Source organism: Pteropus medius, unplaced genomic scaffold, assembly GCF_902729225.1.
Source record: "Pteropus medius unplaced genomic scaffold, Ma_sr-lr_union100, whole genome shotgun sequence".
Classification (NCBI taxonomy): Eukaryota; Metazoa; Chordata; class Mammalia; order Chiroptera; family Pteropodidae; genus Pteropus; species Pteropus medius.
Window position 1 is genome coordinate 20,850,098 of NW_024349801.1, and position 27,311 is coordinate 20,877,408.

Here is a 27,311-nt window from a genome sequence, read left to right on the forward strand (position 1 = left end):
ATCTGAACCCAAGAAGGCAGACGGCACGGGGAGAGGTGCAGCTTAGGATTTCCCTTGTCAGTTCTTTTCTCATTCTCTCTCAACCTGCAAGGTCTTTCCCTCAACTTGATACCTTGTAAAATAATGTTTCTACGTCAAGGCCTGCTTATTAAGCCATATTCGACTTTCCCAGGATAATCACTTTCTCCTCTCTTCCCATGGTTGTTTATGCCTCTGGCTGAGCACTTGTAATTTGACTTATATTAATAGTAATGTGGCTGGTTCTGTCTTGTCAAAATTAACTCCTTGAGGGAGAGGACCTCATTTTTTTCATTGCTATATTCCTAGAGCCTAGAACAGTCGCTAGGACACTGTAGATATTACATTTTTGGAGTGAACACAGTATTCTGCATGTGCCTGTGCTCTCAAATGAGATGGGACCCTCCATGGCAGAAGCCCAGAGATCCCATGAGCTTTCGTGGGATGCCCACTGAAGGATAAGGCGTAGCCATGAACAGTGTCAGTGCGAGGTGTGCCACAAATGTGATTTCAGGGTATCAAACATGCCCCTCACGCTCCCCTTAAATCTTTCTCATTGGTTCCATTAGCTGCATCAGCTACCACCTTATCATTAAACCTGCACTCATATTTGGGGTCAAGGTGAAATGTAAAATACCCAAAGGAAATTTCATTCATTTACATCTGGGACATCACATTCTACTGGTAAGTGAAGGTGGGTTTGATCTGGAAAGAGCCTCTTGGACATTGGGAACCTGAGGTGGAAGATGAAGGAAGGAACTGAACCCAAGAGTTAATCCGAAGTCTGTGGATAAGCGTCAGAGGGGTCCAGAACCAAAATTGTATTTAAAGCATTGTCTGTTGATTCGGAGTGTGTTTTTTCAGAGTGCTCTTCCACAGCTTTCATTAGATCCCCAGAATGGGTCCAAGGCTCTAAAGAGAATGAGAAGAGCTGGAAGATGGCCAAAGATGGCCATTTTCACCCCAAGTTCCCTGGGAATAGGCACCACTGGCTAGCCTAAGGCAGTGGTGCCAAAGGAGAGAATGGAGGAAGTTGAAGAAGGGCAAAGGTACTGGGGTGGACTGGGAGGGGAGGCTAAGGTAAAGGATAAGAATGTTGAGCATCAGAAATAGAGCTAGAAGAGGTCGTGTGGCCCAATCCCCTTGTTTTCTAGATACAGGAAGGAGGTCCAGAGAATTTAAGTAACCCCAGCACTTGGGGTCAGCCAGTGCCTCCCCTGCCAGATATTGGCCCTGTTCTAAGCCACTTCTGTGGCCTCAGTTTGTTCATTAAACAACAGATAAGCTCGCAAGAAGAGGCCAATAATGCTGCTGTTATCTGACTGTTTGGGTGGTAGCTGGGGACCACTGTATTGCTGGACCTTGGCATTTGGAATCACAGAATAAGGAAACATTCCTCTGGGATTATGTGAATGCGTCATTCTTGGATGACCCAGGCCTAAAATGTTCGTTCATTTACTTCACCAACATTTACTGAGCATTTATTGAAGTTCAAGGCACTCATGGGGGCCACAGAGATAAGCAAGATTTGAATCTTTGCCTTAGAGGAACTTATGCTGTGGTAATGACGAAAGACATTCCACTGCAGAGGCAGCTAGGTGTTCCATACAGAAGAAAGGTTTGTTACTGCCCTTGAGAGGTAAGTGAACCAAAACAAGGCCACTTGAGACCTCAGTGTGAAATCTCTTGGACACCAAGGCTCAGGAATGGCTCTGGATCTTTACAATGAGAAAGAGGTTTAGTGGCCATTCCGGTGGGTGGTATCAGGGCTGCCTTAAGCAGCCCCACTTGGGGATCTGTTGCTTCCAGAGTCACAAAGTCGTACAACTCCACATGTCACAGAGACCTTAAAGCCTGAGAAATGACGGCAAGACAATGGTACACAGCTTTAGAGCTTTTGCTTTAACCCATACCTCATTGTCCTGAGATACAGAGAATTCACTTCCTCAGTCAGGGCTCGGGGAGGCTTGGGAAGTGAACGAGGTCACAGGGCTGGTTTGCCACAGAGCTGAGACTAACTCAGACCCTTTGACCCCAAATCCCGCTCCTGTCATGCTGTCACTTCTGCTTTGCCCCCACCGTCAGATTAAAGTCCAACATTGCACTGAAAAATCCCTCTACCTTATCCCCTCTGAGTCCCGACAACATGTTAGGTCTTAAACAATTGAAAAGCAAAGTGATGGGAAACATCTTAGGGGAGTGACTGCTGCTGCAGGGATGATAGCCAGCCTTGCCCTTTTTGCCTCCGCCATAAGACAGGCTCAACCGGCTAGTGAGAAAAAGTGTGATTTGGATGTCAGGCAGCCCCTGTACGATAGGATTTGAGGGCCCCATGGTGGACCTCTGGTCCCACCTTCCTTCTCACCTCTACCCCTTGTCTCGTGGCCTGAAAGGCCTTTAATGATCAAGATCTAGAGGGCTTTTCATGTGGTCACTGCTGACTATATTTTAAAACAAACTCTCCTGGGAGAGAATATCAGATATAGCCCATTGATTAAGTATCTGAGGGACGAGAGGGCATCCTTAGAGGGGCAAAGATGAAAGGTGAGGCAAATGGGCAGCCAGGCCTGCTGGTGGTTGGCCAGTAAGCTGCTATGAAGAAAGGAGTGCTTCCACGAACATGCACTGAAGTCATGGGACCACGAAGATGAGTACAAAAGCGCCAGCCCCTGCCCGATGCCCAAGAGCTTTGCATCTGCTTACTCATGTGAATGTGAGTTTGTACATATACCAGGGAGGGAAACTTGCCTTTCATGCACTGTCAATAGTTTTCCCTACACAGTTGGAATGCTAGTGGCTGAGGTCTTCTACTGGTGTCCTAAATGGAAGTCCAGGCGAGCCACACACGTTATCCTTCCAGATTTCCCGTTGGTTCTTATTGTACCTCTCCTGCGTCAGAACAAGAATTTTCCAGTGACTCACTTGGGAGCTTGCTAAGAAGAATGATTAGGGACTTCTGGTGTCATGACCCCAGTTCCAGGGTACAGAAATCGGATTGCAGAATGCATACATGGTAAACCTTTGCACTTTTAAGTGGCCATTGACAAGTGACCTTCCCTGGATCTCACGTGGTTGGTTTATTTTTCAAGAGGAGCTATAAGATCCTGGAGTGGCTTTCCAGTTCTCACAGCCCATGTTTCCTCAGTGTAGAAGTTCATGGGCAGTTCTGCCTATCATCCTAGAGTCCTGGCTTACAGCACCTTCCTCAGAACCGGCCTTGTGTGCTCATGTCTGAATGTATCACCTTGCTCAGATAGGGCCTCTTAATGTTTAATGAAACTCTCCAGGTAAAAGAGCGCTCAGGGAAGGGAGATACAGACCTCGGTGGGAGATCTGTGGAGCAGAACTAGCTGAGGTGAGTAGATATGAGAACAGGTGTGATGTCTGTGGTCAGTGAAGAGTCAGAATGTGGGTGGAGAGAGCCAAGGAAAAAGGCTGGATGAGGATGAATTTGGAAGCCTTATAGCTGGAAGCAAAGAAGATTTTTTAGCAGGGGATGTGAAAAAAGCTGAGTTGAAAAACTATCTGGCGGCAGTGTGCAGAACCAACTGAAATGGGAGGCCTGAGGGCAGGGGCTCAGGGAGGTTACAATAGGGAATGAAATCTGGACAAAGGTGGAAACTGTGCAAACACTCAACAGGATTATAGCGACCTTGTACAAAGGTCTGGATGCTGTTCTAGGAGTAAGATACAGGTGTGAAGGAGACAGACACATATCCCTGGCTTTGGGGAACTTTCCTTTAGGAGAGGAAACAGGTGGGAGATAACTCTTAAGAATTAATGGCCATTTATTCTGTGAGAGATTTGAGGAAACTTACAAAAATACATCCGACTCAGAAGGAGAAATACAGATTTTATTTGTTGTCCTGACGTCTCCTTAGCAAAAAACAGTAAGTACATATGGCTGATCTTATAAAATCACTCAGAGTTAGCTTATGGACTGGCACCAAAGCATGACTAGGCAAAGGCAGTTGCAGAAAGGACACAACTAGATCCAAGTGTACAACTCAATGGGTCATGGCAATTGATTCAGATACTAAGTAAAGGCTGCAAATCTGGCCCATGAAGAGATGTTTTGTTTGGCATCATGCCTGATATTTTGAGAGGACTATGTTCTATAATGTTCTACAAGCCTACTCACCTTATTTGTGTCACCCGTGAAGAATCTTGAAGGCATCAGATTTTGGGACTTCCCACAGTGGATAAAGGGTCCACCAGCAATCTCTAATGGATTTTTCACAACAGAACATTTTGGAAAAAAAAAAAAAAGGATTAAGGAGTTTAAAGTAATTTTTGGCAAGAATCTAGAAGGCAGATAGAAATTTGCCTCCAACTGACCACTGAGGATATGATCAATATGCTTTGATCATAAACATACAAGGGGCAGAGTTAAAGTCCATTATACAAATTAAGATATGAACCAGAAGGAAAGGATGTTCAGGGAAATAAATCAGGAACAAGGCTTTTTGTAGAGAATATTCTTAGAACTTTGTGACTGGACACGTTTAGGCTATGGTGAAGGATAGAGATGGGTAAGAAAGGAAGGGATAGGAATAAGTGAAAAAACAGACTTTAAAGCTGAATGATTAGGAAAATGATGTATAAGAAGGTTGGAGCATGAGGAAGAGGTTAGGAGAAAGTTGGTGGATTTAGATATGTGTGGAGTGATAGTGAGACATCTAAGTGGTAAGGTTCACTAGGCATTTGGGGCTTCAGATATGGAGTTAAAGAGAGAGGACAGGACCAAGAAGGGAACTAGGGTGAACCCAAACAGCAATGAGAGCTAAATTCAGGAAAAGTAAGTTCTCAAAAGGAATATGAAGCATAGGAGACAAAGTACTTAGGCTTGGTAACTGCAGGGGGACTAGAAACAGGCACAGAGGAATAAAAAGGAATAATGAGAGAAAAGGAAAAGTCTATCATAAAAAACCATAGACGAAAAGATACAAGAAGGAAGAATGGCCAGCTGGGTCCAATGCCACAGGGTGAGATCAAGAAGAACAAAGATGAAGGTAAAGTGTGGATTGGGCAGTATCAAGGTCATATGTAACCTCTGAAAGACTGCTATCATGAATGTAATTGAAGCAAAAGCCAGGAGTTAAGAGAAATGGGTTGAAAGGAAATGGAAGCAGTAGGCATGGGTTATTTGTTGACCCCTTGCTTCAATTGTCTCTCATTTCTCTTAGGAGAAATTCTAACATCATTAATGTGACTGCAAGGCTTTGTACATGGGTCCTCTATCACTGTCTCCATCCCCACTTTTCCCTCCCCCTTCTCTGAGCCCTGGGTCACCAGCCTTCTTTCTGTTCTTTGTTGAGCCTTCTTTCAGCTTGGCATTGTGCTGACTCGCCCACCACTCTCACCCCTCTCAGTTCCTAGTCCCACTCAGCAGCCCCTTCCCAGGACAGGACACTCTCTCTCCTTCCCTTGGGGAACTGTTCAATAAGTGTTATACCTTCCCTTCTTTAACACTGTCTGTGAGCCCCTGGAGTCTGAGGTCACATCTGTCTTGGTCCTAGCAGCAGCTGAGGAGGAAGCCCTCTGTGGGGGTCCCAAATCAGAAGGTGCAGCGGAGAGAACCAAGGTGGCTGGGTCTCATTTCTGGGGTGTTGTGAAGGCCTCATAAAGAGGGACAAAAGAGGTGTGCTAGAAATAATGGGAGGGAAGGCTTGGCACTCAGGGTAGTTGGGTTGTCTTCCTGCTGGACAGGTTGTCTCCTTACTTCAAGGTAGGGTTTGGTAGGGTCTGGCCAGGCTGGGCAGCATTTCTGCAAGGCTAGGGCCTCACTCTCCACTCTGCCGAGGGTCAGGGCTGTATCAGGGCATCTGGGAACCCCTCTTGGTACTGTGGGGCCCAGGCTGTGTCTTGACTTCAATGTCACCAGGACACCCAGGCTCTGCTGTATCCCTAGGGGCCTTTGCCTTTGCTCAGACTGAGGACTCTGGGTGTAGCACTGGCATTTCCTTGCGCTGAGGTTGGTGAGGCAATAAGTGAAAGTGTTCATCAGAATACTCGCAGCTCCACCCAGCACAGGATCACAGGCCTGGTTTATCAGGTGGCTGGAGCCCTGCTTGGTGCCACGGCCAGTGTGGGATGCCCCAGCAAGTGGAGAATGGAGACCACTCTGCAAATAAATTCCTAGATATCCAGGCATTTGAGATGGACTTTAAAGGTGTATGGCACTTGAGGGCCATGTGTGTATACGTATGTTTGGGGGTGAGAGAAGAGTATTCCTGGTACCCAAGGCATATAAGCAACCTCTATATAAAGTTCTAGGACCTTGCTATATTCCTGTACCACCATTCAAAGGCCTCTGTTTAACCTGTCTGCATGGCCCATCAGAATGCGCAAGGTGGAGAAAATCTTTTTCTTCGGAGGTCTGAAAAGATTACTGTTTTAAAGGGAGTCATTCTGAATAGCCCAGGAATGAACATAAATGACTGAAAAGTCCCTGAATGTAGGCACAAATGAATCCCAAAATAGGCAGCAAAATGGCATGATTAAGAGCATGGGCTCTGGAGACAGCCTACATGAACTCCAATCCCAGCTCCGCAACAAATAAACTTGGTGTCCTAGGGCAAGATCCTTCTCTATGCCTCAGTTTCCTCGTCTGTAAAATGGGAATCCTCATACTTAGCTCATATGACTGTTGTGAGGATGAACGGCTTAATATTAAGTGCTTAGAACAACCTCTGGCATATACCAAATACTTTGTAATGTTAAAAAAATTCTTATCCTAGTGGGTCTTTATTTTTTTTAAATAATTTTTCACTTTTCAATTACAGCCGATATACAATATATTAGTTTCAGGTATAAAAATAGTGATTACACATTTATATAATCTATGATCACCCTAATGAATCTAGTACCCATCTGACCCATTCATAGTTATTACAATATTTACTGCATTCCCTGTTATACTTTATATCTCCATGACTATTTTATAACTATCAATTTGTACTTCTTAATCCTTTCTCTTTTTTTCATTACCCCCAATCTCTCTCCCATCAGGCAACCATCAAAATGTTCTCTGTATCTATGAGTCTGTTTCTGTTTTGTTTGTTTTGTTCTTTAGATTCCATATATTAGTGAAATCACAGGGTATTTGTCTTTCACTGACTTATTTCACTCAGCATAATATCCTCTAGCTCCACCCACATTGTTGCGGATGGCAAGATTTTATTCTTTTAGGGCTGAGTAATATTCCATTGTATATATGTACCACTTCTCCTTTATGCAATCATCTGTCAATGAACGCTTAGATTGCTTTCATATTTTGGCTATTGTAAATAATGCTGCAACGAACACATGGATGCACATGTCTTTTGGAATTAGTGTTTTGGGTTTCTTGAGATAAATACCCAGAAGAGAAATTACTGGGTCCTTCTTTGCCCAAGATATGTGCAGGCATTTTCAGTGCCTTGATTATTTAAATAGTGGAAAAATAGAATGAACCAAGCAAATGAATGAATTCAACCTTATTTTGAAATTTCTGTAGTTGCCAGATATGGGTCCGATTGAATGGTTAAGATCTTATATAGATTAGAGGAGAAATATATTTACATACTCTTTAAGAATGTGTTGAGAGTTATGGCTTCTTTCTCCTGAAAAGTGCAGATGAACAGATAGAACATTTTATGCAGCATTTTGGGAAGTTCACAGAGTCCTTGAAATTCAATTAGAAGCCATGGCTAAGAATCTAGAACTTTATTACTAGGTAAAACCCAAGCAAAACCTGTTTCAGAGCCATTGAAAGTCCTGGAAACTTCAGGCACTTTCCAAGGGAAGGTCAACCGTGGAGCAGTCATCTGGCACCGGGAACTGCGTTGAGTGATTGCTCTTTCCTCGCTGTACAAATCTATTCGATCTAAGTCTCTCAACAAACCAGCATCTCTGAAACCCCCTTCTGAGAGTATAGGTATTAGAAAACCTTACTGAAAAGACAGACTAAACATTACGTTGATGAAAAACATAACAGAACCAGCAAATCAAACTGAAAATTATCTTGTGGAGGAGGTTAGCTGCTGTGAGGACCGAGGTTGCTGAGTGGCACCTTAGCCTATTGCTGGTGGCATTCTACTCTGTCTGTCCTCTGTTTTTCTTCCTTCTCCATTTTGTCTCTTTCTTCTCTCTCTTTTTTCTTCCTCCTCCACTTTTCTTTCCTACTCCCTCTGACATTGGCCCCCTTTGGGCACTGCTTAAGCCAGCCCACAATGCAAGAGATTTTAAGCCTCACTTGTCCTGAGTGAGTTACATTGAATTCAATAGACAATCTAATGGGAGGATCTGAGAATGCTTCACCAATGCCCAAGAAACATATTCTTGCTGGAGTAGCTTATTTTGTGGGGGGCAACAGGGGGAGGAGCAATTTTAAGCAAGAGAGGGCGTTGGGTATTGCTTTTTCTTCTTCTTCTTCTTTTCTTTTTTTTTTTGAACTGATTGGACTTTAAGGAGAAAATATTGTCTAAACAAAATCTGCTGAGTAAGTCACAGAATGACTCCCCCTTCAGGAATGAACTCCATTTTCTTGTATCTTGGTAAGAAATTTGGCTGTCAATTGGGAATTTAGTTACACTACCCACTCAAGGGCAAGATGATAAAGTTCTATCAGATCAAGCGTCTAAATGAACCTGAGACTCTACCAAGGTCAGAAATGCTGTACTTCAAGCCAAAAGATCTCTCTTGTGCTTACTTGTTTTGACTTGTAACCACAAATTTGTCTTGTCTAAGGGCGCACTTGCATTATAAAACAAAGCGCCGATCTCTATACTACAGCATCCTCTGAAGCGGCAGGAGTCCTCGTTGTACCTTTTGGGGGATTCTCTAATTTTTCTGCCCCTTTGATTTCTACAGGACTTTAAGTTGCTTCTCCTGAGATCAACGAACACAAGATGGTCTTGGAAATGCTGAACTCAATGCATTATAACATTACCAGCATGGTGCCCAAAGCTGTGCCTGTTACCACCATGCCAATCCTACTGCTCATTGGCTTTCTTTTTTTGCTTTGGAAGTATGAGGACACATCCTCAATCCCAGGTAAGTCAGTCATTTAGCTTTGTATCTAAGGAGATTGTTTACCTGAGAGTTTTGGTCCATGAGGGTAAAGAAAATTTTGTAAAAGGACACAGCAAACCTGGGGAGTCAGCTGAAGCCCATGAAACATTAACAAATGAGGACTCAGTGGAAAGTTTTATACCAATTATCCCTACATTTCAAATAGAAGCATTGAAAAAATATCTTAGATAATCCCTTCCACTCTATGCTTTGCTTTGATGAAGAAGACTTGGCACAATCCCACTAAGGTAAGTTTGAGATAGGGCGGAACAAGGTAAAATTCCAGGTTTTTGTTGTTGTTGTTGTTGTTGTTAGTGATTTTGTTTGTTTGTTTGTTTTTTGGATTCAAATTCATTTCAGTTTTGTCCTGAAGGTGCACATGTCTCTGAAATGCCTTCTATCCTTCTTTCCTTCCCCTTCCCACTTTGCCTCATACATGCCTTCTCCCTATCTTGAATTTCTTCCTTCTCTTTATCCCACTCTTCGTTTTCTTTTATTCTTGGGAGGAAGAGGGGTGATGGTGGTGGCACCATAAGGGCTGAATGAGACCGGGCCAATGGAAGAAGAATAAGGACTAGTACAATTCTCTTAGAAAATCAGACCCTGATAGACTCTTCAACAAGGCCTGTGGGTCAATCACAAGTAGTGTATAACGTAATTAATTATCCAGATAATTCCAATAGAAATCCCCACCACTCCACCACTACCAGATTCATTCAGAGTTATCAGAAATATCAGGCTAGTTCTTTAGTTTTCAGTGGCAATTCTTCACGGCAGGTATCTGTCCCTCAATCCCTAAGGTATACAATAAAACTAAATATATCAAGAGCATAGTCATTACACACTTCCAAGTGCGATGGGCCTCATCACAGCACGATTTACAGTGGGAATGTGGGGCTGGCGCAAAGTGCCCTGTGTCTGAATTCTTTAAAAGTTTTCAGAGGACTTCCTGTCTCTCTATTTGATTCAGCCTTGTATTTTAGGTTACTTCAATTTAACAGAATGTTAGTTAATTTTGTTTTCTGCTACCTGATGGAATCTGAGGGAACTCTTCCATGGTCTTTAACTTGAAACCCTTTCCCACCACTGCCCCTTTCTCACTGGATTTCTTCTTCCTGGTGGGCTCCCAGGTCGGGGTCTATGAAAAGTGGTGAAGTGGATGCAAGTCCCCCTAAATGTTTATGTTGTAGCCGCCAGCCCCCGAAAGACACACGGACCACCAGAAATCAGTGAGTTATAGGAAACACACTCTTTATTCAGCCAGCTGGGTCTGCCAGGGGTACGCAGACCCCAAATTAAGCAGCCCCGAAATGTAGAGCTACAGGGTTTTTAAGCCCTAAATCCCATTCCTCATTCTGTCTTAAACACAAAGGTCTATTTTTCTCCTATTCACTACCTGTCAACCCACAGGTCGGTTGTGCAAGCGGGGGTACAGAAGCAGAAAGCTTATTGTTAGAATGTTATGTTCCCATGGGTGATAGCCTATGTTCCCATGGGCGATAGCCAAGCAGTAATTTTCCAGCCAGCACATTTATACTGCAGGTGGTGGTAAAACTCCCTTGGACCCTTGAGTAAGGAGGTCAGTTTAGGGGGTGAGTGTGAGAACTGGTATCTCTGAAGCTCTGGATCAGGAGCTTAAGTCGCAGTCCACTCTGCCCAAACTTTTGGGCTGGGGGAATCATGCTGCCACACACCAATAGGTCACGTCGTGCTGTGGTTCTCAGCCATGTCTGAAGTGGGGCCCCCATGTTGATATGTTTTTAAAAAATCTCCCCAAGTTATTTTTCATGAACAGCCATGGTTGAGAGCCACGGATATGAACCCGTATTACAGAAGGGGAAACTGAGCCCCAGAGAGGTGACCCGCTTTACCCAGAAAACCAGTATGACAAGTGTGAGAAACCACGAAGTTTAAACTCCTCATTTTATAAGTGAGGGGTTAAAATCCAGAGAAGAGAAATGGCTTCAGCTCCCCAGCTAGAAGGAAAGTGGGAGTGCATGTGTGTGGCAGGGGCAACCAGAAGTCCTAAATCTCAGGTGGATGATCATTTTGTTAACCAGGGAGCTTCTAGGTCCAAGCTTTTCCTTTGAAATGAGAGGTCTGGTCAGAATTCTCTAATGGTACACACTCAGATCCCATGGTTCCTGGTTGGGCAAGAGAAGGTGAGGAAATTGACCTTGTTGGAGTGGTTCTTGCTGACCAATACCTCTGAATTCCTTTTGTCAGTTCCCTCAAATCACTGGCTCTCTGGATTCTTGATTTTACATGTTTGGGGACGCTTGGGTCAGCAAAAGCCAAAGGAAGTTAAGGAGGTATAATGATTCAAAGCCCTTAAGTAAGTTACGGTTTACAAAGCAGCTTCACACCGACTTTCTCTTGTGATCCTCACAGCACTCTGGTGAAGTGGGTGTGTTTATGCCTATTTTGCAGATAAAGAAACTGAGACTTAAAGAGGATAGATGTTGTACAGCTAGTAAGTGATGAAACTGGAACTCAAGTCTAAGCTTCTTCAGTCCATACTTACTGAGAGGCCCTGCCATACCAGGTTCTGGGGTGAGAGCTATGAGGAGGGTGCAAAGATGACACACATAGGCAATGGCTCAGTGCCAGAAAGAACTACAAGAGCTTGAGAGAGGAAAGAGTCATTCCTACTTGGGGGCTTTGTAAGCTTCGGTTCCGGAAATTGCCCCAAGTGCACTGATCTCTGTACAGGACTCACAGTTACCTGGCACCTGGCAGCTCTCCCTTCTCCAAGGACACACAGCCATCCCCAACCTTACAGGTGGGTCCTCTGCTCCAGAGCCTCTCTGCCCTGGGTTTCATATCCCCAGAGGGGGCCATAGGGAAAAAGACATGGCAACACATTCTCTTTATTCCAATTAAGAAAATATTTCACAGAAAAGTGCACGAATAAATAGGTCATCACAGTCCAGGATAAGAAATAAGATATTAGCAGAGTCCTAAAAACATCTCTTGTGCCTTTTCAATCACTCCCTCTCTTTTGCCCCCAGAAGTAAACATGCTTCTGTTTTGTGACAATCATTCTCCGCTTTTTTATAGTTTTGCCATCTAATTCCACATCATCAGACAATATAGTTTAATTCTGCCTGGTTTTAAATGTTTTAGCAATTAAATCCTAGGTTACTTATTCTTCTATCTTGCTTCTTTTGTTCAATATTATGCTTGTAAGATTCATCCACATTGTGGCATGCAGCTGTAGTTCTCATGGTATGCAGTTATACGAACATCTCGTGGTTTAATTACTGATTCTACTGTTGATGGACATTTAGGGTGTCTTCAGTTTGGGGCTATTTTGAACAGTGCTATTATGAACGTTTGTGTGTGCAGGTTTCTCTAGGGTATATACCTAGAGTGAAAAGCAACGGCTTCTTGATTAGACAGCGGGTAAGAGGTTCCAGTTGTTGGTTTCACAGAGGCTGTCTCTTCTGTGACAAATGTAGTAAAGTATTTACTGCTCTTCTTAGGGGTTGAAAGAGGCTCCTGCAATCGCTGCATATCCAGATAAGTAATCGTTGCATGCCCATTTCTGAGAAGCGGAAAACAGCTTAATATGTGAATGCAACCAGAATATTTCCCTAATATCCTACCAAAGTTTCTCCATAGCTGGATGGTGTAAGGTGTGCATGTAAATGAAAGGATCACATTGCGTTATTTACTTGAATATGTACTTTTTCCCCTGACATACTCTCCTCTCTTGCCTGTGTCTCTGATGGGGACCCAGTTATTCTTAATCATACCATCTCTAGGCCCTACCTTGGAGCTGGTGTCTATACCTAGTAGGGTCTCAGTAAGTATTTGTTGGATGAATTAAGCTGACATATAATCAGTTGATCACTAAGGAAGTGAAGCTAGCTCTACTGGTTAGAACACTCAGGTTTTCAACCTAAGTTTATCACAATCTCTCTTTTCAGTAGATACAGCTTGGCACTGTTGTATTTTATATTCGAATGATGGTTCCCACATATTAAAACTTTTTACATGGTGCCAAACTTTTAGATAAAAAATGAAAAGTGCAGCCTTTCATTTGTATCTTTGTTTCTCACGAGCCTGGCATTAAGTAAATAAATGTTGAATAAATCTATTTCCAAATAGCTAGATGTTTCACTTCATGTGGAATAAATATATGTGATACAATAATATTTTTGCATTTTTATCAAAATGTAAATACAATCTAAAATAGTCTAAGAATGACATTTAAAACTTTATCCTTTATGTTATACACACGTTTAATTTACTTTAAAATTCCATTAAAAAAACATTTAATGTGCATTTACAATGTTTCAAGGAGTAAATATCCAGCAAAGTATTTTGTTACCATGCATATTTCAATTGATAGCAGTTTGGTATATCTTATGACATTTTAAGAAAATACATATTCAATCAGCTCTGCTTGTTTAAATCTTTTTAAGAACTTAATAAAATTATTTTATATAAAGTCAGTCATCCATTTATAATATAGTGTTATTAGAACAATCATAAGATTAATAACCCTTACAATATTTTGCTTTTGTAGATATTAACAAAGACTTTCATGTTAAAGAAAAAAAAAGCTAACAGTCTTGTCCACATTAACCCAACTATTGTAAAGACTAAACCTTGTTTGCCAAATCTGGGACTAAGTATATAATTTAGGTGATTCAAGCAAAAGCTTAGATTATTTAGTTTGTTATACAACTCTTGCCCATGGTGTAAAAGTACTATCTCGTACAGCTGTGCATGTTTGCGCTTCATAATTGCTTTATTGACAGATGGAATTCAAGAAGAAAGATTTAGAAAAGTGACTACTTTATAAATAAATAAAATTCCTAAAACCATTTCAAAAAGTTTTTGTCTAACTTTTCACCACCACTGGTAGAATTAAGCTATCGAGTTTGGTCTCTGATATAAGCAACAGTAAATCCTCCAATTGTTCACAGGATTCATGTTTTCACAATTCTGCCATCCTCTGCGTAAGCAAGGATGTAAGTGGCCACTGCTCTGGAAGTATAACCACATCACTGGACTCAACCTGTGGTCTAAACCCTGTTCAGACTCACTGCCTTATTCCTCAAGTCTTAGCTTTATTTTGCCTAATGAGATTTAGCTTAAGATTCTTAAACTGAGTCCTTTCTGAAGGTAAAAAAAAAAAGTAAAGAAATGGATGCTCTTTGTTTGGACATTATCTTTGTAGATCATGTTTCTCTTAGTTAAAAAGATTACACCAAAACTACAGCCTAATTCTAACCCACCCATTTAAATCAAAAGTTTTCAGACAAAACTAGGCAGCCAAACAGATCTGTCAGATTTCCATGCTTGTAACTAGACCGAGTGAATGACTTGTATTTGAAACTCGTTGACACCGTTCAACACGGCAAGAAAAGAGTAGACATATAACCCGGTTCATTCAGACTGAAATGACTGAGACCAAATGGAACGAGTGTGGTGTGGGCTTGGAACCACCCTTCATTCATGGAGGAGTAAAGAGCATCATGTTAAGCTTATTGGTTTATTTATTTATTCATTTATTTAGTGATTTACATCAGATGTAAATCAGATGTACATAAAGATATACATCAGATGATGTAAAAGAACACTTAGGTATAAAAGAACAAGAACAACAGTAACATAAAGCAGTTGCTCTTTATGGTGTTACTGAGATGCTAATTGTGATCCAATGACTTTCCTAGGTCCTGGCTATTATTTGGGAATTGGGCCCCTCATTTCCCACTTCAGGTTCCTGTGGATGGGGATTGGCAGTGCCTGCAACTACTATAGCAAGATGTATGGAGGATTTGTGAGAGTCTGGATAAGCGGAGAGGAAACACTCATTATCAGCAAGTGAGTCTGTTAATAATTGGAGACTTATTTTTAAAGTCGAGGTTAGGTTTTTTCCTATTAAAAAACAAACAAACTTATTTTGATATCTTGACATCTTTGTTCCTAAGGCTATGTTTTTACTACTTCAATGAAAGTGAACAATTCCCTGGTAAAAATCTCACACTGTGAAGGAGTGGAACAATGGGCTTTGCCTGAAGGTGCATATATAAAATAAGTACATAGATAAAGAACTCTGGAAAGTTGGAAAATTATTCAAAATCTCTTTGAGTGGTGAACATGGAACCTTAAAATCCAGATGATTTGATTTTGACAAAACATACTTTAGAGAGAGACATTCTCTTTTCTGCTTTCCTAAGATTTTGGTTTTATTTCTAAAAGTAAGCATTTAAAAACAAACAAACAAACATACTTGAGACAAATCTGACTGACCAACTTGCTAATGTGCTTCTATAATGCTAGGCTACTGCTGGGCACCTCTAGAAGGGTAGATGGTAGAAAAAGAAGCCATCCAGATGCTGCTATTTTACTTATGACCGCATGCCGGGTGTTCCAGCTGAGTGATCTCAAATAAAGCAAGAACAATAATGCCTATTAAAAGAAAGTGTTATACTTTTTGTTAAACTTTAGCGGATTGAATTCACTAGAGGGTTAACCAAATACACATCGACTACGAAGAACTAGCTTTGTGAAATACTAATTTTCTTATTTATTAATCATAGAAAATGGAGAATTTCAGAGAGCATGTCTCACTAGACTTTCAGCTATCTTTAGTAGACTTTTAGCTAAGCTATCTGCCAACACTGTCTCATGAATGTACTTTTATATTTGTAATCCCTAATGGGGCTTTACCCATAAACTAAGACATCGGGTGTTATACTGATTTACTGGAATTACTTGTTCAGATATATGGACTATCACCCAGAAATAAATGAAGCGCTTCTGGCCAAGATTATATATATTATTGCATAAAATACCATGGTATCCTCAAGGCCCAATTCTTTAAGCCAGATACCTGAAAGAAGGAAGTCGGAGAGAAAAATGTGTTTTCTTTCCAAATATTTTAAACTATTCTATAATGTTATTCTAATACCTTAATTTTCGCCTGCTTTTTTAAAATTGTTTTTTCCCTGTTTCTTCAGTTTGGCTGTGTAGCACTTCTAAGAATAGCTAAGGCAGACCATTCTTATGCAACTAAGCATGAATAGGTTCAGGTTGAAATGTCATTTCATTAGGTTCATTGTAAAACGACTCTAATGTATTGGTTCTCTGTGCATTATTCTTGGGTTTCACCCTGCCCCACTCAGAAAGTCTAGGGGTGAGGCACAGCAATGTGTTTTCACGATCTCTCCGTGTGGCACAAATCTGAGAACTTTCTAATGGCTAGACCAAAATTACTCTTGGATTTCACTTTTCTTGGGCTATTGAGCTCTGGTCAGCCAAATTTAAGCAAATATGATATGTTCTCATTTAAAAAATCAATACTTTATTCACTTTTGCAACTGACTGCAGTCTCGAAAATGTCCTGGGACTGATAACATTTGGACTTGGGGGATTGGGATATTCGTTCCTGCTCTTTTATCCCCCAGCACAGCAAGTTGTCATCCAGCCCTCAAGTCAGCATTTCCCCCAGCAGACGGGTGAAGTGACAGGCAGAATGTTTATCCAAAAGGACATCTGCCAGCAGCTCAGGATCTGGAGCACATTCATATCACTCAGGGAGCTTTTAAAAACCCCAATGCTCAGGCTGCACCTCAACTTTTAGACTCTCTGGAGGTGAAACCCAGGCATCAGCAGTATTTAGAGCTCCTCCCAGGTGATTCCAATGAGCTGTGGAGAGGAGAGAAGTTAAGAAGCTTCCAGTGCAGGGGAGCCTTTCCCTGGGGTTAGAGGAAACAGCTAAGCAGAATTGGAGTGGTTTTTTGTCTTATTGTGTTACCCGTATGTCTAGCTCAGGTGGTGGTAGTGTAAGGCTAGAACTGGAGTGGAGAATGATGTATGTGAGAAAGGACCAGAGGACCTGAACAGAAATTGCTCTTAGCTTCTAGATGCTTAGATTACCAGATAAATTCGCTGGAAGCCCAAAGCCTATTCCTGAAGTAGTGATGCAGGACAGGGCAAATTCCCCCAAATGCGGGGAGACTCAAGCCCTGCACTGAGAGAGAAGAGGGTTCTTAGCAGAGCATAAGAAAGAATTCAAACACACACCAGAGTTAGAGTCCAAGGAAAGCTTATTAGAGAAGGGGTGACAGAGTGTGGTCACCTTTCAGAGGTGGAGAGTGAGAGTCTAAGAGAGACTCAGAGGGACAGTGACAATAGAGAGAGGGACAGTGAGAGAGAGAATAAAGAAACTGAGAGGGAATTTGGTTTTTATATATCATTTTTTAGTTCCTGTGAGTTACAGTTTAAAGATATTGTTTACCTATTTCCTTTGATATGGACATACAGTGAGGAAGGATAAGAATATGTAGCCTGAACGGCCTGCTGGCAGTTCCCAGCCCTTAATCCATAGGTTCTCTGTGGTTTTAGCCATAGAGAATGAATTATTTTCTTTTGTGTAGGGCTCCATTTCTCTTCAGGATGTGGGGAAGTGGGTTGTTAGCAATTCCAGCAGAAATCTTCCTTTTTCTTCAGGTTTTCTCGTGTTCTGGCTACAGAGTTGATCAGCATATTGCAGTCTCTGAATATTGCTTGATTTAACACTTTAGTTCTCTTGCCTCTTCCCTTCGTTAGAAGGACCCTTATTACAGTGAGGGGTGAGTGGCATCTGACCATTCTGCTGTCTTAATTAGGAAAGTGACCTTAGTAACCTGTCCAAGCCAGGCGCTGATTTGCGCCGGAGACATGGATGCGACTCACCCTCTCCTTCCCCCAGCTTCTCCCAGTTCTTTCATTGTCCTGTCCTCACAGGCTTTTCACTGGTTAGAGTCTTAGTGTTCTTTTTAATTGCCTCAGAGCCACTCAATTTTGTTGTTATGGGCTGAGGCCCCCGTGAGACTTGGACATGTTTGTCCCTATCTTCTTTCCTTGCCTGCTCTTCAGATCCCTTCCAGAACTACCTGTGCCTCTCGAAAAGACCCCATTGGACCTCAGAGAGCTTTTCATTTTTATCTGAATAGTTTTTTCAGATCTTTTCTCTTTCGAAAAGTTTGAGATCTGTAGTCCTTACAACTGTGTGGAGATTATGGCCCAACTTTTCTAACCTGTTTAGTCCCAAAGTGGTGAGGGCTGCAGATCTTTGGGGGTGAGTCAGGCGGTGAGTGCTGCTGGCATGTGGCCTGAGCAACTCAGGGCTTTGAAGAGGAGGTCCACCTGTATGCACAATTAATGAGGTATGTGCTGAATTAATGAGGGGCTATAGGAGTTGTGCATGACACTGTATCTCATGTGTATATATTATTTTTTGTTATGAATACAAAAAAAAAAAGAATGTGGATCACATCCATAAAGCAGAACTAGCAATCGATATGCTAATTAGGATCACATTTGCACATCTGTTAGTAATTAACATACTAAGGGTTATAGTTTTACATTTTTTAATATGTATAAATTTATAGAAAATTCATTCATTCTTTCAACATATATTTGTTGAGAATTTATACTAAGCACTGACTAAGACAAGTTTAGATCTTAACTTGTCATTATTGGCTTTCCACTCGTTCATTAAACAAATATTTATTGAGAACTTATTATGTATACTAGGTATCGTGAACAAATCAGCCAAAAATCTCTACTGTCATAGAGAAATCCATCATTATTTTGTTAATATTCCAACAATAAACAAGCAAAATGTATGGTATGTCAGTAGAGTCACCAACCGTGCCTGGGACAATGGGATTTTCCAGGACATAGAACTTTCAGTGATAAAACCAGGATGGTCTCAGGCAAACCAAGATGGTTTTTCACAAAACTGTCAAGTAGATATGTGCTGTATGGAAAATTAAAGTACAGAAGGGGAATGGGGAGAGCCAGTTGCAGGGATAGGAGTGCAAATGTAGACGGGTGGTCGAGGCAGCCCTCACTGAGAAGATAACATTTGAATAAAGACCTAAAGAAAGTGAGAGAGAAAGCCATGCAGAAATCTAGAGAAAAGATATTCCAGATAGAAGGAACAGCAAATGCAAAGGCACTGATGTGGGAGCCTGTCTAGAACACTCAAGGAACAACAAAGATACTAGTGTGGCTAGTGGGAGAGTAGTGGAGATGAGGTTAGGGAGGTCATGGGTGACCTTGACAAGAGCGTGGTGAGGACTATGGAGTATTGTGGAGGCGGGACAATGGAGCAGTGGGGACAAAAGTCTGACTGGAGTAGAGAAGGGGGTGGGGAGAAGAATTGGAGAAAGCAGGTGTAAATACTCTTCCAAGCAGTTTGCCATAAAGCAGGCAGAGAAATGGAACAGAGCTGGAGAGGGATTGTTGATGGAAAAGAAAGAAAGTGTATGCTAGGTGAGATGTCAAGGGGTCCAGGTGACAAGTGGAGTTGGATGTGGAAATTCATCCACAGTAATAGGAAGGAAGTTTCAATATATGGGCACAGATTCTGGTGGTTGGAGTTTGCATAGATTCTAGTTGTTTCTGTTTCTCAGTAAAATGGAAATGAAGTCTTTAGCTGAGACTGAGCAGGAGGAAGTGGACATTTGAGGAGAGAGGAGGCATGATATAATATTCATTTAGAAGAATGAGACAGTAAATTGATTAGAGAAATGTAGTATGATTGCCAGGTGCACTAAGGGCTGACATGAATTTAACTGAGACCTTTCAGCAAGGATGTGTGTGTGTATGGGCATGCGTGTGCAAGTGTGGGTTTTTTTCCAGTCCCATTCAGCTGCCAGGTACAAGAAATGCATAAGCTAAGAACTGGTTTTAGCCAGGGTTGAGGTTTTATCAGGCAACAAAGTAAGGTGAGGGTCAAGGGAGTTGAGCATGTATGGAAGAACGTGATTTTAATGATTGGCAATAAAATATTTTTCCAATTTTCTATTAAGACAATGTTCAAATGAACAAGAAAGTTAAAAGAGCAGTCCTCTCACTTTTTTTCCCCCATGACATTGACTTATTGAAGAGACCAGGTCAATGGTCCTGTAAGATGCCCCACATTCTGAATTTCTCACATTGTTTAATTATGGTGTCATTTAACGTATTTCTCTATTCCCTGTATTTCTTATAAATTGAAAATTAGGTCTAAAGACTCCATCAGATTTAGGTTAAACATTTTGTAATAATACTTCCTTGGTAGCAGTACTAGGCATTTCATATTGTATCACATCAGAAGATTAATGATACTAAATTTGAACACTTGGTTAGCGTGGTTACAGTCAGATCTTTCAGTTAATTTTTTTTTTTTTTTTCTCTTGCAATGACCCTAGTATTTAAGCTGGGTAAGTGAGGACATTAGAAGGGCAAAAGAGAGTGAAAAAGTGATAAGATTGATGGAGGATAAGCCTCAGGCTTGGAACAGATCAAGACAAGCAAGTATTTTTAAATGTTTGGGACCAGTTTTCCCATTAATTGTTTCTTCCATATTGCTAGTACTTGTCTCTCTTGAACTGGCCAGAGGTGTGTGAGTCCTTTAAACTCAGAAGGGGAGGGTGGTTTCTTTCTTATCACTTAAGAACTTACTTCCTGGCTCTTTTCCACTTTGAAGAGACAAAAGATTTGCTATTTTTGATGTCTTCTGACTTTAGTTATGTTTAAAGAAGAACCAGTTACCAGACAACTTATACTACCCACTTCCTTTCTGAGCTTGGGGACTCCCCGGATCTCTCCTCAGTGATGAGAAACCCTCACTCTCCCAACATGTCAGTATAGCATCCCCCTTAACTGATGTTATAGTGTGCATGCACGAGGCAGGGGCCAGGTCTCTACTGTGCCAGGAATGCTCCAGGCCCTGGGCCCTAGTTCTTCATCAACTTTCTCTTCTTCATCTCCCCAGTTTACTCTGGTTAGAGAAAGCTAGCCGACTTTTGATTTAAAAACAAACAAAACAAACAAACAAACAACAAGAACAACAAAAAACCTTGTTTAGATTGCTTGTCTGCGGCCGGTCACACTTGGCTTGCTGTATATATATATATCATTTTTGTCTTGATAGCTTTGTCTTTTGCCAAGGCTCAGAATTAACTGAGATGTTGGTGCCCCCTAAAGGACACAATGATTTTAAAAGTTAGCTCTTTATTAACTAACATTTAATTGGGTTTAAGTTTGGGGCTTCTTGTTCTCTTTTTTAAATTGATTAGTAATTACTCAAAATAAAAATACAGGCCAATGTGGTTAATGCAGTATATAAAAACTCTAGAGGTCAGAGCAGAAGAATTATCTTCTAAGCACTAAAAATTTTTTAGGTAGAAATTTGTGAATGAGAGTGTACAAACTACTTTCTGCTTTGATTATGGAATGAGGTAAGAGAAGATAAGAATAGCTAGAGTTCTAAAATCTATTAATAAGAATTTCAGTCCTCTCTATAGCATGATTTTTCTATAGAAGATAAAATTTTAGCTGTTTGTCAGTCAACTTAATTCGCTGGAATACAAATAGAAGCGTCTGGATTTCTGTTTTTGTTTTTGTTGCTAGGAAGAGGAAAAGTCCAAAACTCAGGATCGTTTGATGAATATTATCTGGAATCAAACCAAGTGTATATTTTTACTTAATAGGATGTTTTGATTTGAACTTAAGATTTTTGTGTGTGTGTGAAATAAATATCAAGTAAATTATTTACATAATAATACTTCTGTTTTCATTTCTTGGCACTGCCATTATTTCAGGGGCTTTCTTGAAATGGACTATGGAATCCATCACCAATGTGAGGGTTTGGCTAATACTTATCCCACAGCCTAACTCACTCAGCTAGAGTAGAGCTCTTTTTGCCCAATGTCTTCTATGAGAATGTGTTTTCACAGGCATTAATGAAACAACCTCATTTAAGCAAAGTTATCTTTTTAGGAGCCAAGTGTCAACTTTGAAAGGGAGGAGCAAGTGTTAAGATAGCCACTCCAGCCCAGTGTGAGAACTCGGCTGCACAAGAATTAGTTGCATATACTGTAGTAGACACGCCCCATCTTTGAGGGTTATGTGTTCAGAAAAGCCCCATAGTAAGAGAGTTTGCAGTTATGAAACAAAATTTCAGTGAAGTGGGAAGGGAGAACTGAAGTTACAGTCAACACGTGAAAATTTGCATAAATATTAAGTTTACCAAGATAAAAAAAAGACAGTGTCTAAAATAAAAATAATACAGATGATATTTTATGCCTCTTGAATTTGCACAATTAGTTACCGTGCAATCACTTTCTATCTTCTATCCCTTGCACACCAGAAAATGTCTAGGTTTTCCCTCTTTCGTAGTATCGAAGGGATGTTTAAAAATATATGTTGCTTTCTTGCTATAATGTGCATATTTTCTTCCTATTTCCCTGCCCAAATGTGTAGTCCCTTTCCAATTTTATGATTTCTACCTCTGAATTCCACTCTGGTCTCGGAGATGTGGGATAGTTTATAATTCTCAGGTGGAAAAAGCTCTGGGGATCTATTTTAACTTACCTAGCAGACTTGTGCAATTTAGTTCTCAAGCTCGGAAGTAAAAGGTTACATTGCTTTAGCTCTGCCTGGGGCAGATCGCCACCAGAGCACACACATGGGCAACTTTTATACATGATTTGGCTCCTGCCCTATTCACATGGCTGAAATACAGACTAACGGCAGTTTGCCTTGCTTCACTCAGCTTTCTGTCTGTCTCCCATAGTTATACTGCAGAAAAACACTACTCCTTGTCTGCTCACCACTCTGTCCCTTTTAAAAATTCCCTCAACCCTCTCCCTTTTTCTCATTATCTCCAAGAAAAATGGCTATCAATTTGAATATATTCAAGTGGAAACTTTTTGAAGTTGCAGAAAAATATATGGAGAGAAGTAAATATGCCTATACTTACATTTTATTGGGGGAAATTTGCACTTTGCTGTGTTGTTCACATATAAATACTGTGACATAGGCCTTGCAATTTGAAGAGCCTCTTGCCAAGCCCCTCAGGGGAGTCTGGGTGATAGACTAGGAACATACTTTGTTAGCATCATAAGGCAGAGGGTGGTAAATGAGACCTGGCTGTGCCTGAGCACAGACTCTGTGGTCCTCTGTATTCTCTGTAATCCTATTGTCTACTCAGCAGCACAGGGGTGGCTGAGGGCCCCAACCTCAGAGGTGGCGCACTTCAGCTTTATTCGTAAAAAGGCTGGGACCTGGAGGGAGGTGGCAGGGATGTGACCTCTCTTTCCTCACTTACTCAACCATAGCCATGCACCTTTGTGGGTGAGGATTTGGGGGTCTGGCTACCTCTACCTCTTTCTGCCCTCTTTTCTATGCCTTGGATCCTCACTACACTGACTTTCTTCCAGATCCTTTAGACAATCTCATTTGATTTCTCCAAGTGATGTTTGTGTCTGGTCTATGCCTACATTACAATATTGGCATTTATGAAAACAAGGGACATACAAACACCACATGTCCTGCTTATGGCCTCTCTATCCCCTGATAAATATCATCCCATCCGTCTTTGTACACCCTCCATCTCACCAGACAGAGGGTTAGCCACATAGCTTATTAATTCAGGCTTCTAACCAGGCTTCCTTCTGGTTTCCTGACCCATGCTGTCCATGGCCACTGCCATCACTTAGCCCTTGTCCAGGTAGCTTGCTTCCCTCTGGGCCCTGCATTAACCTATTTTCCAACCTCAGCCATTTTCCAAAGGAAATCTGGTCACAGCATTTCTTAATTTTTCTCTTGATAGATGAAAAAGGAACTTATTTCATCTACCACATAATTCTCAGCTTCAACCTCTTTTGCTGAGCAATGAACCAGGAGTCCACTCCTCCCCGAATCCTCACACACACACAATTCATCCCAGCTCTTCCTCCTCCTTTTCCCCCTATGCTACTTGCACCCACCAGCTAATAAACTCACCCTACCATTTATCCTAAAGAGAATAATTGACTTTTTATCCTTTATCCATTTGACTATTGAATTACTTAAATTATTTATCTTTCCAGTGTCATAAGTTAACATATAAACAATCTTAATAAAACATCTTTTTTACAGAATTCTTCTGTAGAGACTGCTATTCTCCTCATATGAGCAGGCCCCTATGACTTCTTCAGCTAGAATTTTATAACATTTTAAAACTCTCAGTGCCTCATCCTGCCCAAATTAGACTAGCAACTCCTAAAGGAAGAAATGTGTGGGGAGGGGAGAGACAGAAGGAGCTGCCTCTCCTTCCTAGTTCTCCTGAAGGCTCTTCCTAGGCCTCAAAAGCTGGGCATGGTGGTGGGGATGGAGGTGGAAAAGTGGAGGAGAAGCCGGGAAGTTCAAGGAAGCTTGGGTTATTGACAAGGTCCTAGTGTTGCTATATAAAAGGCTATCTAATGGCTCCCCATGTCTTATATCCTGGGAGAACTGTGTGACCCTGGAGAACTTGATGAGTCATGATGAATGCAGAGCCCCAAGAGCTGCTGTCACCACTCCAGAGAACCTTCCAGGACCAGCCCAGCCAGCCAAGCTCAGCGCCAAGAGTGCCCAGGAGATGTCCTTCAAGCCCAGAATTATACCCCACTGGAAGCCTGATTAGAGACTCTAGACAGATTGCTTGTTCCAAACTAAAGAAGAAAGACTTCAGCAATTCTGGCAACTCCAGATTCTGAAGCTCACTCCTGCGGGGGACAGCATGATACCTAGAGGGAGCTGGAGGCCCTCAGGACTCTGGTGGTGTGGAAGGTTCAGCTTCTTAACAGCTTTGCAGATCTCATCCCAGTATTTTGGTGACTTGGAGTTAGAGAAGAAAAGGAAATAAGAAATGATGTGTGTGTGTGTGTGTGTGTGTGTGTGTGTGTGTGTGTGTATGGTATATTCTATCTTTCATAATGCTCAAACAGGGTGTCGGTAAATGTTTCAACTAGAGAGGGATGTTTTATGGGAACAGAAGTGCTTATTTATTATGAATACTAGAAATCATACATGGCAGTTAGATCAACATGCATTTGCTAAGACAGCCATCTGGTAGTCAAAATCATCACCACGAATTCTCCTGACACTTAAAAATTAACACCAAAGTTTGCTTTCTCTGCAGGTCCTCAAGTATGTTCCACGTAATGAAGCATGATCACTACATCTCCCGATTTGGCAGCAAACTTGGATTGCAGTTTATTGGCATGCATGAGAATGGCATCATATTTAACAATAATCCAGCCCTCTGGAAAGTTATCCGACCTTTCTTTGTAAAAGGTAATCAGGTGCCTGGCTACATTCTGCTCTTGACTATGAATGTGCATTTTTTTTTTTTAATCATTCTTAAATTCTGCTAAGTTTTGAAATAATGAGGGTATGAGCTAACATTCATTATGTGTTTACTATATGATAGGCACTGTTCTAAACACTTGATATTTTAATCTCACAGCAACCCCAAGTGGTAAATACTCTAATAATCTACATATTACAAATGAGAAAACTGAAGCATAAGAGGTTAAGTAACTTGCCCAAGGTTCTAACATTAGTAAATGATGGCCAGAGAGACAGCCCCAGAGCTCATATTTTGAATCATCACAAATTCTGTTCCTCCTGGTAATAAACAAAGCAGTTTCATGGATGTGAAGAAGAGCTGGACCTGTATACTTAGGATCATTTCCATTAAAAATCGAGTGACAGCCATATGTTTGATTTAAGCATAACCAAATAATATATTTGTTGAATCATTGACCGACATCCCAGATATTTTAACAGAGAGCAATTTGTGAATAAAACGAGAGAGTTTTAGAACTGGGAAGGACTGCATACGTCATCTCACAGAGCCTCTTAAGTTTTATAATTGAGGAAATAGTCCTAGAGAGGTTGTAATTTTTGCCCAGGCCACACAGCGTGTAATGGATGAACAGAGACCAGATCCCAAGCCTCTTTATCTACTAATTTTCTCCTTTATTATATCCTGCTGGAAATGAAGCTGTTGGGGGATACTGATGACCAGTCTTTGATATCGACATCAGGGAACATAATCATGCCTTGGAAACGTCAGTGGTGGAGTATGGGGCTAGATAGATTTTAGGTCTGATCATGTACCATCAATATTCTTCTTTCCAGCCTGCCTCTGTAGTGAACGTAGGTGCCTCCTGTGTGGCTGCTGAGACAGGGAAGAGCTATGCCTGTCCCCACTAGGTGTTGATACCCCTCTGTAGAGTTGCCTATCACCAAGACTCAGCATAACTCTATTGTAGACTCTGTTGTATTAGTTTCTTATTTCTGCTGTAATAGATTGCCATGAACTTAGTGGCTTAACACAATACAATGATTATCTTACAGCTCTGTACATCAAGTCTGACATGGGTCTCACGAGGCTAAAACCAAGATGTTGCCTTTTTCATCCTCAGAGGCTACCCACATCCCTTGGCCTGTGGCCCTTTCCTCTGTCTTCAAAGCCAGCAACAGCGGCTTGAGTCCTATTTACATCACATCTCTCCGAGCATCCTTCTGTCATCACATCTCTGACTCTGACCTCACCCAGGAAAGGTTCTTTGCTTTTTAAGGACTTACGTGATTAGGTTGGGCCCACCCAGATAATCTATAATATTCTCCCCATCTCAAGGTTCTTAATTTTAATCATATGTGCCAAGTCCCTTTTTTCCATATAAGGTTATATATTAATAGATTTCAAAGATTAGGGCTTGGACAACTTTAAAGGTTATCATTCTGTTACTACTCATGTTGGGGCAGATAAATCATCTTATGTGTAACAAACTGTAGAATGGATTAATGGAAATATTATAGGTTGTGGGTCTGAGCCACTTTACTAGCTATATGACCTTGGACAAGTCACTCAGCCTCTCTGAGCTACAGTTTCCTTCTCCATAAAAGGTAATAAACACTATAGAACTTGAATTCTAGGGTTACTGTGAATGAAATAATAAAATAGTGCTGTAAGATCCTATAGAAATGTAAGCTTTATTTTACTTTGTCATTTAGCCCAGGTCTGTTAGGAATACGTGAACCAGTATTTAAGAGCAATTAACTTTCACATACCAATATCCTCTATTTGGACATGCAAGAATTAATAGACTCTCTTGAGTTCATCATTTGTTTAACAAACTACTGTCTTCTCATCATCGAACTAGGTGCCCAGAATACAATGAGAAACAAGATATAGTCTCTACCCTTGAGAAATCTATAATGGGAGAGGGGGCAGAGTGGCAGATCAATACCTCACCAAATACTATCCTAGGTGATGTGTTATGGTAGAGGTGAGTGTGTAGTGCTACAGAGCATAGACAAATGGACCACCTAAAGCACACTGAACAGTAAGGGGAAGCTTTTCAGAGGAGCATACACTTACGATGAATTTCGAAAGAAGGTAAAAGCTACCTAAATTAAGTGTGACAAGG

The 27,311-nt window shown here is 41.3% G+C and overlaps 1 protein-coding gene across 1 annotated transcript in view; it reads left to right on the forward strand.

Annotated features, from left to right (window-relative positions):
- Positions 1-8,792: 8,792 nt before the first annotated feature.
- Positions 8,793-27,311, forward strand: part of CYP19A1 (cytochrome P450 family 19 subfamily A member 1) — a 30,999-nt gene continuing 12,480 nt past the window's right edge. The window contains exons 1-3 of the mRNA XM_039889051.1: positions 8,793-9,054; positions 14,760-14,910; positions 25,013-25,167. Of these exons, the coding sequence (XP_039744985.1) occupies positions 8,910-9,054; positions 14,760-14,910; positions 25,013-25,167 (451 nt within the window). The 5' untranslated portion in view covers positions 8,793-8,909. The remainder of the gene's footprint in view (positions 9,055-14,759; positions 14,911-25,012; positions 25,168-27,311) is intronic.